The sequence below is a fragment of the Danio aesculapii genome, chromosome 7, assembly GCF_903798145.1.
Source record: "Danio aesculapii chromosome 7, fDanAes4.1, whole genome shotgun sequence".
Lineage (NCBI taxonomy): Eukaryota > Metazoa > Chordata > Actinopteri > Cypriniformes > Danionidae > Danio > Danio aesculapii.
In genome coordinates, this window is record NC_079441.1 from 41906596 (window position 1) to 41919484 (window position 12889).

The 12889-nt window shown below is 36.9% G+C and overlaps 1 protein-coding gene across 1 annotated transcript in view; it reads right to left on the reverse strand.

Moving 5' to 3' along the window:
• Positions 1-7016: 7016 nt before the first annotated feature.
• Positions 7017-12889, reverse strand: part of cdh8 (cadherin 8) — a 189280-nt gene continuing 183407 nt past the window's right edge. Inside the window, exons 11-12 of the mRNA XM_056461974.1 lie at positions 9309-9560; positions 7017-9166 (exon numbers count right to left, since the gene is read on the reverse strand). Of these exons, the coding sequence (XP_056317949.1) occupies positions 8673-9166; positions 9309-9560 (746 nt within the window). The 3' untranslated portion in view covers positions 7017-8672. The remainder of the gene's footprint in view (positions 9167-9308; positions 9561-12889) is intronic.

Consider the following 12889-nt stretch of genomic DNA (forward strand, 5'->3'; position numbering starts at 1 on the left):
TTGCGGTTGATTGTGTGCCCTCGTCTTATCATTAACAGCGCCTGAGCTCTTGAAATGGGGTAGGTACTGTGGTGAAGAGCCTCTGACCAGAACTCATTGATTTTCTACATACGGCACTTGCAAAAGAGGTTTTGCCTTCTATCTGATTCTCTGCAGGAGCACTAGCCTCGAAGTGCTTTCATATTTCGCTGCTGCTGTATAATTCATCAGCTTGACATTTCTCGCCATCCAGAGCTGAGTTGTTGATGTTAATGGCTGTTTAGTCAAAGGACTGACCACAGCTCTGAGCACTTCAGCTGATGTGTTGTTCACTTGCAAAGTTTGCAGAGGAACTTTCCTTCTTGCAAGATTTAATTTCACAAATCATCTGTAGTAAACAAAAGGTAAAACAACAAACACAACAGGGGCTAAATGAGCTTAAAAAATAATCTTTGGGAGTATATGAAGCAGTTCAACCCAACATATGGCTGTTAACTTTATTGTATTACTTCTGACATTTGTTTTTTGGTGTGACTGTCAAATTGAAAACAAAAAAACTCCTTTGCAGTCATATAAATGTTATTTGATGCATCAAATCACTGCAATCTTTTGACGAGTAGTTCAAGATAATGATGTTTTCAATTGTTCAGTTCACAACATGATTCACGTGGGCTCCATCTCCGCAAATGCTGGCAGTTTGAATCATTTCTAAAGTGCATTTAAAAAATACAACTCTACGAGACATCTTCAAAAGTTTTTAATGGGATTGGTTTATAAACATGTTGTCAACAAAAGAGAAGCCTTTCAAAAGACAACCTTCTCTTGACTGAAAAATATATTTATTCATTCATTTTAATTCAAATGAATGAACAAACAAACAAACAAACAATATAAACACATTCTGGGCAGTTAGACTTTGTTGAGTAATATCTACTTAGGCTACTTTTACACGACAGTGATGTAGAACACTAAATATTTTTGCCCTTGCATTTAAAAAAATCAGTATGATCAGCATTTACATCTGCGCTTTATAAAAAAGTGCGTTATAACATATGCCAGGTCAGTATTTGGTAAATTATTTAAATGAAGACAACGTGCCTTAGATGGTGGTCACAATTTATTCTGATGATCCGTTTGTTGAATTTAAGTTACATTGCATCTACATGCCAACTAATTCTCATTAGATTAGAAATAGACTTGTTAGACCAGGTTGGGGTTAGGGTTGGTGTAAGTTGACATGTACTTGCAAAGTTTCTTATAGTCAGTTAAATGTCTGTTGAGGGAGCTGTATTAACAGATATTAAGCAGTGAGTCTACTAATACTCAAATGGACCATCAAAATAAAGTGTTACCTAGATGGCTAAACACATTTACAAACTTTCACATTGTAATCAGATCTAGGCAATTTCAGTTCCAAAAACGACCTTTGTTGTGCAAATGAACAGGCAAAAGGCATAAATTTATGCCTTAACTTTGTGTAAATGGCCCCTTAGTCATTTGAATGTTTGAAGTTTACTACTATCTATATGTTTGTAAATTTGACTTAAATATAATGTAACACTAAACATGGCATGAAAGCATGAATTTAACCTCTTTTAGGGGCTATTTTGGGGTTTCCGTCTAGATTTTGCAGTGTAGTTAAACACCAGCATATCGTCGCGTTTTCAACACAGCATTAAACGCGATATGAGAACATAAAGAGTTAACCTGATACAGTGCAAGCGGTTACAAGTAACAAAACACAATTAAATACATAATTTGCAAGCTACAGTAACACGGAGACAGCCAATTACTTACGCTTTTGAAACATGTCACAGGCCAGGTCTGATTTTATTAATTATCTTTCATTTTGGAGCTTTTCTCCCTTCTCAGCTGTAGATCATTTCTATTTGCAATCATTGCTGTGGCATCTCTTGCGTGAAGTGTTATATGTTCTCAGGGCTTACCTGTACTCTGCTTTGCTCAATGATCACATCCCCAGGCAGGGGGTTGTAGCGCTCACCAGCGCTCCTCCTCAGCACGTAGCAGCCTGCCTTTGTTTGGCTTTGTGCCTAATAAACTGTCCTTATTTTGCACGCACCCCTGGTGTATTGTCTGTCCATTACAAAATGGCGGAAGAAACTAATCCATGAGCTGTTTACTAAACAAACTTTAACAAACGAATGAATCGCTCATTGTAAGCTTGTAGATAGATGAAGCACTCCTTTTCCTCACACTTCCAATAATATCCAATAAGCACAGCGTCTTCATGACTCATGACTTCAGGATCTGTTTGTCTTTGCTGCTGTGTTAGTGCAACAATTAGGGGCGCTTATGTTTCATAGCCACGCCAAAACGGCTAAAGACTCGTTATCAAGATGATTCATTTGATCCACTATGACTCGACTCTTTTTTAGATGAATCAATAGTTTTAAAAACTGTCCACTTCAGATTTAAGCCTTAGCTGGATATTTCACTTTACTTAGAGATATATTACACACTACATGGAAGGTCATTTTTCTAAAACCCACAACAGGGGCTCTTTAATGAAAGAAACAACCCAAAGGTTGTTTTGATGTCCATGGCCCATAATCAGTGTCTGTTCTCATTTGGTCGAGTCCATCTAATTTTCATCAGAGTTGCTTTAATTAGAGTCATCAACACATCATATCTGTCTGCATTTCTGATTAATATGCATATGTCATCAGTGCCTTACAGACCGGCAATGCCATTTGCATCACTTTAAGCCATCTTTCAGTTTTGACCTGGATAAATGTCCAAGACCCATCAAGAGTAATGTGCTTTGACAAAGTAGAGGGTATAAAAAACCCAACTGTTTCATAAATATGTTAAAAATATGAAGGAACTAATGCATACAAGCCAGGACACTTGAAGTGTGACTGAGTCACATCCAAGGTCTCCCACATAGAAGCAGAAATACAGATTTTTCAATCCAAGAATGATGCAGATATATAGAGAAGTATGTTTTTTTTTTTTCATGTCTGGAACTGGAACTAAATAAAAAGCTGCCACACATGCAGTCCTTTTTAGAAACACCAAAGACATCTCTAACAAAGCAAGCAGACAAACTTCAATTTCAGTTTGTCTTGGGTTAAACAAGCATATAACTAACTATCTAATGCTATTGGATCCACATGTTTCTTATTATTCATTTTTAGCGAATAGTTATTGCATTATTACCAAAAAAAAGCATAAGAAAGAGGGAACTATCATGTTTTATTCTTCTTTTTCTTCTTCTTCTTATTATTATTATTAATATGATATTATTATTATTTATACATTGCATTGTCTATGTGGTCTTATTTTATTTGTTTGTTTGTTTGTCTTTGTTATTTTGTAAATTCATACCAAGTAGAGTATTAACAGTTGAAAAAGATGATGGACTTTAATTTTCTAAAGTGGACCATAAAAATTCAGTGTTTTCCCCTCAAAGTCTGTAATATTCCTGGCATTTTTGAAAGTTTTGCCATCAAGCATTAACTTGGATCAGCACATGGCAAAAAGACATTTGCTGCAGGATCAGAGGATAAATCCTCTACGGCATATCAGAAGTTTGAAAGTTGTCAACAATATTAATAAGTGTGTCAGTGTGGTCATATGGTGCCTGTGTATTTCCACTGCTCCAGTGATCTGTGCGAGAGGCAGAGTAATGGCCTGTTCCAACTCGCTTGACTTCTATAAAGATGTCCTTTTAATGGGGACATATGCCATTTTCCAATTTATTACCTAGTCTGCATAGAAAATGCCAAGGATGAATATGCAGAGAGTACATCTGAAGTCATACAGTATTACCCACTTAAATTAAATGATTTTTAATTGACCAGCCTGGTCCTCGTGCATCAAGCAGCAAAAAAGAGCAGAATTAAAACTAGATCATGTGCAGTTTGTACTTGTCTCTAACTTAGTTTTTAAACTACATCCATTATACATGAAATGTTAAATTTTTACTTAAGTCTTTTGTCTAAAAAAAGGTATCTGAAATACTGTATCTAAAGTTCAGTGCCAAACTCAAGGGTAATACATGTTAAAGCAAGCTATAGCCAAAAATCAGAGTTATTTATTTATTTTTGCACAAAAAGAATAATAATATTAAAAAACATATCTTTCATTTGTGTTATCATAAACTATTAGAGAACAATACAACCACAACAGCATTTTAATATGGAGTTTGGTGTTATAATTCTAACTGCGAGCATATATTTACTGTAAAATAAAATAATTGTACACTACCAGACAAAAGTCTTGTCGCCTATCCAAGTTTTAGGAACAACAAATAATAACTTGACTTCTAGTTGATCATTTGGTATCTGAAATGGCTTACATGAAAGGCAAAGGCCTCTAGATTACACACAGTATTTTACCAAAGTAAAATATGATCATGCCTTGATTTTCAATTATTTAATTTGGTCTGTAAGATCTGACTTTGCTTAGACAAAAGCCTTGTCACAACAGAAATAATGTACAGTATAGAATATAAAGCCATGGTAAATGACTGCATCCATACATCACTGCAATGACTCAAATAACGTATTAATAGTCATCTGGAATGGAAAAGAGTGTTCTTGCAGGACTTGAGTTCCTCAAGATTCTATGGATTCATCTTCGACGCCTCCTCCAATTTACCCCAGACATGTTCAATAATGTTCATGCCTGATGACTGGGCTGGCCAATCCTGCAGCACCTTGACCTTCTTTGCTTTCAGGAACTTTGATGTGGAGGCTGAAGTATGAGAAGGAGCGCTATCCTGCCGAAGAATTTGCCCTCTCCTGTGGTTTGTAATGTAATGGGCAGCACAAATGTCTTGATACTTCAGGCTGTAGAGGTTGCCATCCACTCTGCAGATCTCACGCACGCCCCCATACTGATCGTAACCCCAAACCATGAGTTTTCCTTCACCAAACTTGACTGATTACTGTGAGAATCCTGGATCCATGCGGGCTCCATTAGGTCTTCTGCAGTATTTGTGATGATTGGGATGCAGTTCAACAGAAGATTCATTGGAAAAAATCTACCTTCTGACATATTTCCAAATGATCAACTAGAAGTCAAGTTATTATTTGTTGCTTTTACAACTGGATGGACGACAAGACTTTTGTCAGGTAGTGTAATACAGATCAGTTGAGATTATGCACTTGTAAGGATGCATGTTTTTATTTGTTTTTTATTTCTAGTTTCAGTGTAATAAATGGTAAATCCACTCCAGCACAATAATTGACAAGATCGTGAGCTTTTGTTATTCATGAAAACAATCTAATATCAGATAGGTTAGAGGATAAATTCAATCTTTCAAAGGGAACGGGGGAAAGGGGAAGTGGATTATGACTCATAAGCCTCCACTTTGTTGGAAAACACTGTAGGGGACAGATAATTAAAATCTATCAGCATCTCTCACAAAGGATTTCAGTCTGACAGTAAAGCAACTTTTATATGATATGACTCACGATATGAAAGAAGTACCTGACGCCAATCACAAAAGAGATTAAGTGAACGTATAGGTCAAGGGATTAATGGAGGAAAGGAATCAGAGGTCTGGTAAAAGTGCACAAGGCATAACAAAATGCTGATGTACAACATCGCAAGCTATAGTATAGTGTTATTTTATTTTATTTTAATATTAAATTATCAGTGTATAGTCAATGAATGTGTTTCATAATCTAAAATCATTATAAAGCATATTGTTTAAACTAGCTTTGTCTAATGTTCATGCTCATTTTTGACACATTATTGTTAAAAAGTATTGTTTAAGTAAACTTAAGAAGTGTGTTTTTTTCAACAAGAGGAAATTAGCTTTTTTAGCGCGATGAGTTTCCATCAACCTGTTTAGGCTTACAGTATAGGAGGCTAAAAATACCCAAGAATGGCCAAAAAGTATTCAAAGGCCTGCAGTTATAAAAAATAAATAAATAAATTACAGAGTTAATATAAAAACACAAAAACCTATCTTGAATGGATTCCTAAGTTTACCTTGGAAAGACAGACAAACTCAACTGCATAATGGATTACTGTTGGCTGTAGGCCAGTGATAGGATTATGTTCAATAAAATGGAAATCCAACAAACAACATTCTTCTAAAGCCACTTTTGGTGATGTCTAGTCAATACTTTTGTTCTCTGCCAACTAAAAAAGATTTCTCAGCTAAAAATAATGATAGATGCGGTTCATCTGCTTAATTAATCAGCATCTTGTGTAATCAATTTGTTTCAATATCTAAATTGACAGCCATCGTTTTATGCCAACTGGGAGAATCGTTTTCATTTGCACCGTTCAGAAAAAGATGGTACAGGAGTCAGGATCTGCAGTGTACTCAGTTTAAGAAAAGTTACACCCACAAGTATTTCTAAAAATGATAGATGCGGTTCATCTGATTAATTAATCAGCATCTTGTGTAATCAATTTGTTTCAATATCAAAATTGACAGCCATCGTTTTATGCCAATGGGCTATATGCAGAGCAAGTGTTTTTCAGCCAATGATGAACTGCCTGTGAAAGGTTTACATGACTATTTTCAATTTCATAAGGTTCCTTTTACAGCATTGATGTTGTAATGTAATTCAAATATAATGAGTTAAAGAAACTTAAGCATTCATTTGGTTGTTAAAGTGAAAAAACTGACGAAAAACTGTTTAAACCCAGGCGCCGTCATCAGCAGCAGGCTAGAGCAGGAACTCCATTGAAAATACTGGGGTAAATTTTTTTTTTCAATATTTTAAAGACATGATGCAGAAAAATATAATTTAATGCAGTCCTTCTTGTTTGGTCTGATACCAACTTTATATCATATCTCAGCCAGGAAGTGAAAATCGCTGTTTTTTAAAAGAAATCAGATCTTAAATGATGCGATTTTGTATGGATGACAGTTAACCGGAAGCCCTGGGGCTGGCTGACTGAAATTAAAAGTCTGTGTGCATATACCCCACTAGGAAAATAGTTTTCATTGAAACCATGAAGAAAAACACAGGGTACAGGGGTCAAGATCTGCAGTGCACTCAGTTTAAGAAAAGTTACACCCACGAGTATTTATAAAAATATATTTCACAAAGTAGGAAACAATACATGGATATCTTAGATTACAATACAGAGAGTAGCTAATTAAACATACAAGTGTATGAGCATTAAAGCACAGTAGAAAATATGATTTGCATGAAAGACTATTTTATATATACTGTCGGTCCAAAAGAATTGCCACATATCGCATTGATACAAACAGAATATGCACGTAGCTCCATTTCCAGATCCCCATGTGCAATAGCTCACGTGCATAGACAAAACCTAGCACTTCAAAGAAAAAAAGCTAAGAGAATCAGCGATGACTCTATGTACATCTTTTTTTCTTTCTTTTTCTTCTTTTTTTTGTTGCTCTAATAGCATACAGCAAAGGACATTACACATGTCTGCCTCTGTTTTTCTTTACTCGGTGGATTCTGATGTTTGACTTTAAAAAATGACAGGGGTCAAATATAAACATGAACTAGATGCTTTGAGCTATTGTGCTTAGAATGATCACTAAAATCACTGTATATAGTATGTGAATAGATATATACACACACAGTGTCAATAAAATATTGACTTATCTTTCCCGGTCGAGAGCAAATGCTCTGTGGATTTCGGTCAGTCATTACCGAATTCTCGCTATGTGAATTTCGGTACAGAAATTGAGTTCAGCTTTCAAAAAACAGTGATGCAGCAGAATGAAACAAAGCTGAAGAGGAAAAGCTTGAAACTTTAAATTAACGTGTTAATAAAAAATAACAATTTCCCTAGAATAAATAAATAGAAAATAAAAAGTACAAATATACTCAAACCTGCAGCACAAAACAGACGACTGGCAATGAATATTTATATATTTATATAAAACATACACAATAATGAAGAAACACCATCAATGTTCCAAAAAACATTGGAATACGACTGTATTTAATGCTCGCGTTTGTAAAACGAAGGCCTCAATTGTTTCCTCAATTCTCTTTTTGTCCTCGCACAGTCTACTCACCTTTGAGTGTGAATCACACTTAAAGCATATGGATACAAAGAGTTGTATAAAGCAAGCCTCGAGGCTTTTCCAGTTTACTCAAGAAATCTGGCCGCGTAGTATCAAAGGGTCAAACATTATCTCAGCAGGCAGATCCTAAAGCCAATTTTCATTGCGCTCGCATTTGTTAAATCACACATACATTCATAAGTAATGTAGACAGTATATTGCTATTTAGTTTACCTTCTTTTTTTTTTTGTTTGTTTTTTTTTAAAAAAGGTCCTTTATCTGATTGGCTGAATGACGTCAAGAGTTGTCGGCGGGGAGCAGTGTCATTTTGAGGCCTCTGCAGTCTTTTTTTCTCTTTCCACAATGGGATGTCTGAAAGTCCCTTATCCATCCAGCCTTTTCAAGCGACTACCAAGAATCAAGATTCTGATGCCTCTGGCGGTCACAGTGAACAACAAATAGCCAAAATACTGCTAGACACTCAGTGACAGTAATCTAAACTCACACTCCACAAGATTCATTGACCTCCTACTATAGACACTGGTAAGTTCTGACGTTACGATGCACTCTGATGTGGTAGATGACTAATGCTATAAGGTCTCTCTAAGAAGTTTTTAAAAAAGGCGCCCTCCCCCCTTTTAGCAGTGTCTAACCTCCCCGTAGCGTAATACACAAGTTATGTGGACGAAAGCAAAGGGTCCTCGGTGCTTGGAGGTCAAGTCTCTTTGTCGCTCTCACCCACCGAATAGAGTTCGCCTAGTCTTCTGAAGCGTGGCCCCCACTCTCTAAGGTAGTCATAGTTCTGGTCCGAGTCCGAGGAAGCTGTTTCGAGGGAACTCAAGGAGCCTGCGATTGATCCCCTACCCTCGTAGCCATAGATTTGGATGGAGTCATATGGCGGAGCCGTAGGGTCGTTGTCCGCCTCATGCAGCCGTACGTTGATGAATTCATCGACGTCCACTCCATTCGGACCCGAGTGCTGGCCCTGTCTTGGCATGAACTGCAGGTCAGGCTTGATGTCCTTCCTGGGCAGATAGCCGTTGATGCCATCTGGGTTCTGCAGGGTGGCAATGTCAAAAGCCTCGGTGTCCTCTTCCCCGCCTCCCTCGTCATCATAACGGATGATGTTCTCCCTCACGTCCTCGTCGTCTTTGATGATCAGCGGCTCGTTCTTGTGTCGCCTCAAAGTCACAAACAAGACCACGATGACTGAAAGGCACAAGAACAACCACTTAGGGATCTGTGCGACTTTGATTTCCTATTCTTTTACCAAGTGCCTTTTTGATTTGATTTTTACATGCAAAGTGGAATTTAAATTCAAAAATTAGTAAGGACTCAAAAAATGACCTACCGAGTAGTAGAATTATACAAGCTAGAATAGCAATCAGAGCACCCATGCTGAGACCAATAGGTAGAACAAAAGCCTCCACGTTACACGACTGCACAATGCCTTCCCTGCTGCAGCCGCACACCCGGATTGTTAACGTGTTGGTGCTGCTCATCGGAGGCTCTCCGTCATCAGTCACGACGATGGGAAGGAGGTACGTCTCTTGTTTCTGTCGCCGAAAGGAATCGTGCTTGGCAAGAACGCTGATCGAGTTATCTGGGGAGAGATAAAGTTTGGCTGTGATGTATGAAAATTAAGACAATTCATGCAAGTAAATGGTAGGGAAGCAACACGCTATTAAATTTACAACAAGACGACGTCTATTCCTCCGATAAACAAACAGATGGATACAAATAGCTTCATCTCCGCTGTCAATCTCTTGACTATAGGAGAAGAGGAAGAGTCTCAATGAGGCAGAGAAAGAAACCCAGCAAAAGGGCTTGAGCTTCCATTGGTGCATCTTTTCAAAAGTTCTAACTTCATTACCCGCTCATACCCCAAAGCATATGTTGGAGCTCTCCAGTGTCTCAAGGAGCTCCTTCAGATGATACGCTGTAAAAAGTCTCCCTAAAAGCCTTCAATTTTTATTTCCGAAATGAAAATAAAGTCAGCACAGAGTAAAAGGTTTAGATAATACCAAAGACGGATACAACACAATAACCAAGTTATAAAAAAAAAGAGAAGCTTTATCACCTAATAGAGTCCTGGGAGCAACCGAGGCAATGCTAATGTATGTGTGCATTTATTTATTACATCTCGTGAGGATGAAGAACAGGAAGTTCATCATTTAAAACTACGCAATGAAAGGACATCACTGAAACAAATATTGGTAAACTGAACAGGGTCGGAATTTAATTTCCGCTCATAAACATGCTAATGAAAAATGTAAATATGGCTTTCTTTTTGTTTCCCTGAGATCACAAAGCAATTATCTGCAAACGCAGTGAGCTGATTTATCAATGTAATTAAAGTTCCGCATTTTTTTCGTGTGTCATTATGTTTGAAAAACATTGTCCTGAACTAATGTATCTTATTTTGCCAAAGAATATTCGCTGATATGCAGCCCTTATTCCTTTCTATGATTATCTGTGTGTCTACACACAGCTATGGCCAAATTAAATGTTCCTGGGTTTATGTGCATTCGAGCATCTCATTCTTGTTACATTATAAAGGCTAATATAATTTTCTGACAGTATATAGTAGCTATTATGTTGTGCTCGAGTCTTCAATCTTTTTTTTTTTTTTTTCACGCTATACCCTGAAGCATGAATTTTAGGTCAGGATAGCTGAGGTGGTCCTGGCAGCTCCCAGCTCACATCGGCCTCTCCATGTCACCAGCCTCTGCAATTACAGCTATCATCACAAACAAACCTCCTCAGCTCAGCTCCAGAGCTCTGCTTCAGACAACCTGTCTGCTGTGTGCAGGTGGGGACCATCATAGACTGTGTGTGTGTGCCATCGTGATGTGCATATCTGGATCATTATTTCACATGATCTTTGGAACGAGTCTTCAGGATGGATAATCATGCAATTAACTGCTACCCCCCAAAAAATATCACCAATGATTGTATGGTAAGTTTTCCGGTCATGGGAAAACATGATTAATAGCGTTATGGCTGGAAGAGAATGTGATTAAATTTGAGTCGGTGAAATGGAGGCTTTGCGTCAGAAGGTATGCAGTCTGCACAGGGAGAAACAATGCACGTACATGCATTTTAAAAGATGTTTCTAAACCTTTTTTTTCTATAGAGTGAAAGTCAGTGCAGTACAGTTAAGGCAGTGATTGTCACTTTTTTATCTCACAGTTTTTACATTTTCCTCTGAATTAATCTCACCATTCTGAATTCTGATAAAAATGGAATTTCAAGAGGTCACACTTAGCTGATGATTGAATATAAAGCATGTTTGAACTGCTGTCTCGGGAGAGAGCCCTGAGTTCAGGCTCCCTCCCATTTGCAGGTCGAGAGGGGAGTTTGAGCTCAGGTAGGTCTTGAGAACTCCCATGCTTATTTATTGCTGATTAAGATCTCATCAATGGTTCTAATTTGGTTTGGTCAATTCACCTATGTCGCATGTCTTTAAATTGTGAGAGGAAACCGAAGAATCCAGGGGAAACCCACACAGGCATGGGGAGAACATGTAAACTCTGCAGAGAAAAGTTTACTGGCCAAGAAAGGACTTGAACCAGTGACATTCTTGCTGTGAGGCATCAGTGCTAACAATTGGGTCGCCGTGCAACCTCGTCAAGGAAAAGGGAGAAGGAGCAGGGGTGGAAGAGTGGATTCTTCAAGACGAAGATGGAGGTAAGAAACCCAATTGGTGAATCATGCGTTGCCAGCCATGGTCAATCATAAGCTTATCCTCTCGTGATCGTCTCAAAATTAGTTTATAAATAAACTTCACATATTATTTTGAGATATAAACTGTATTTGCTAGAGAAAAATAGTTAAAGGTCACAATTCTGAGATTATATTTCATTACTTTTTTCATTTCTTTTTTTTTTTTGCAGTTGTAATTCAGACACTTTCTCGCAATGCTGAATTTATACCTCACCATTCTCAATGTACCCATGTTGCAATTCTGAGTTTATTTCTTGCTATTATATATATTGTCTTTTATCTTATGATTTTTTTTGTTTTATATCCCACAACATTGAGAAAGTTTAATCTCAAAACTGTGAGATACAGATTCACAATTCAGAGAAAAAAATAGATGTTTGTTGAGATGTTTTTTTATCTTCTAATTAATCGATTGATTGCTTCATTCTGTGGTGAAATCAAGCTTTTATTTATTGTAAATTCATAAATTCTAATGAAATTGTTTTTAAATGTTGGCATTGATAGGCCAGTCAGTTTACTGACATACAGTTGAAGTCAAAATTACTTGCCCTCCTTTGAATTTCTTTTTCAAATATTTTCCAAATTGATGTTTAACAGAGCAAGGAATTTTCCGCAGTGTTTTCTATAATATATTTTCTATTTAAAATAGTATTTTCTATTTTCTATTTAAAGATCTATTTTAGCTAGAATAAAAGCAGTTTTTAATTTTTATAAAAACATTTTAAGGTCAATATTATTAGCCCCCAATATTTGTTTTTGATTGTCTACAGAAGAATCCATCATTTTAAAATGACTTGCCTAATTACTATAACTTGCCTCATTAACCTAGTTACCAAGCCTTTAAATGTCACTTTAGGCTGAATACTAGTATATAATATCCAGTAAGATGTTTTGTACAGTCATCATTGGCAAAGATAAAATAAATCAGTTATTAAATAAATCGGGGCAAATAAACTAGGAGGGATAATAATTATGACTTCAACTGTATACAGTGTAACTGTGCTGCAGGCGTTCCAAGTTCGAGTTCCGACTTGTGGACCTTTCCTGACCATGCTTCTCTCTTGCTCTTGCTTTGAATTCGATTTTATTTTAATTTGATTTATTTTATTATTTAAACAGGGACAATGTATAATATGACATGTTGTGCCAGAGTTGTAAAGATAATTTACATCTGTAGTCCCTGGGCAGGAGGTTGTAGCAAGTTTA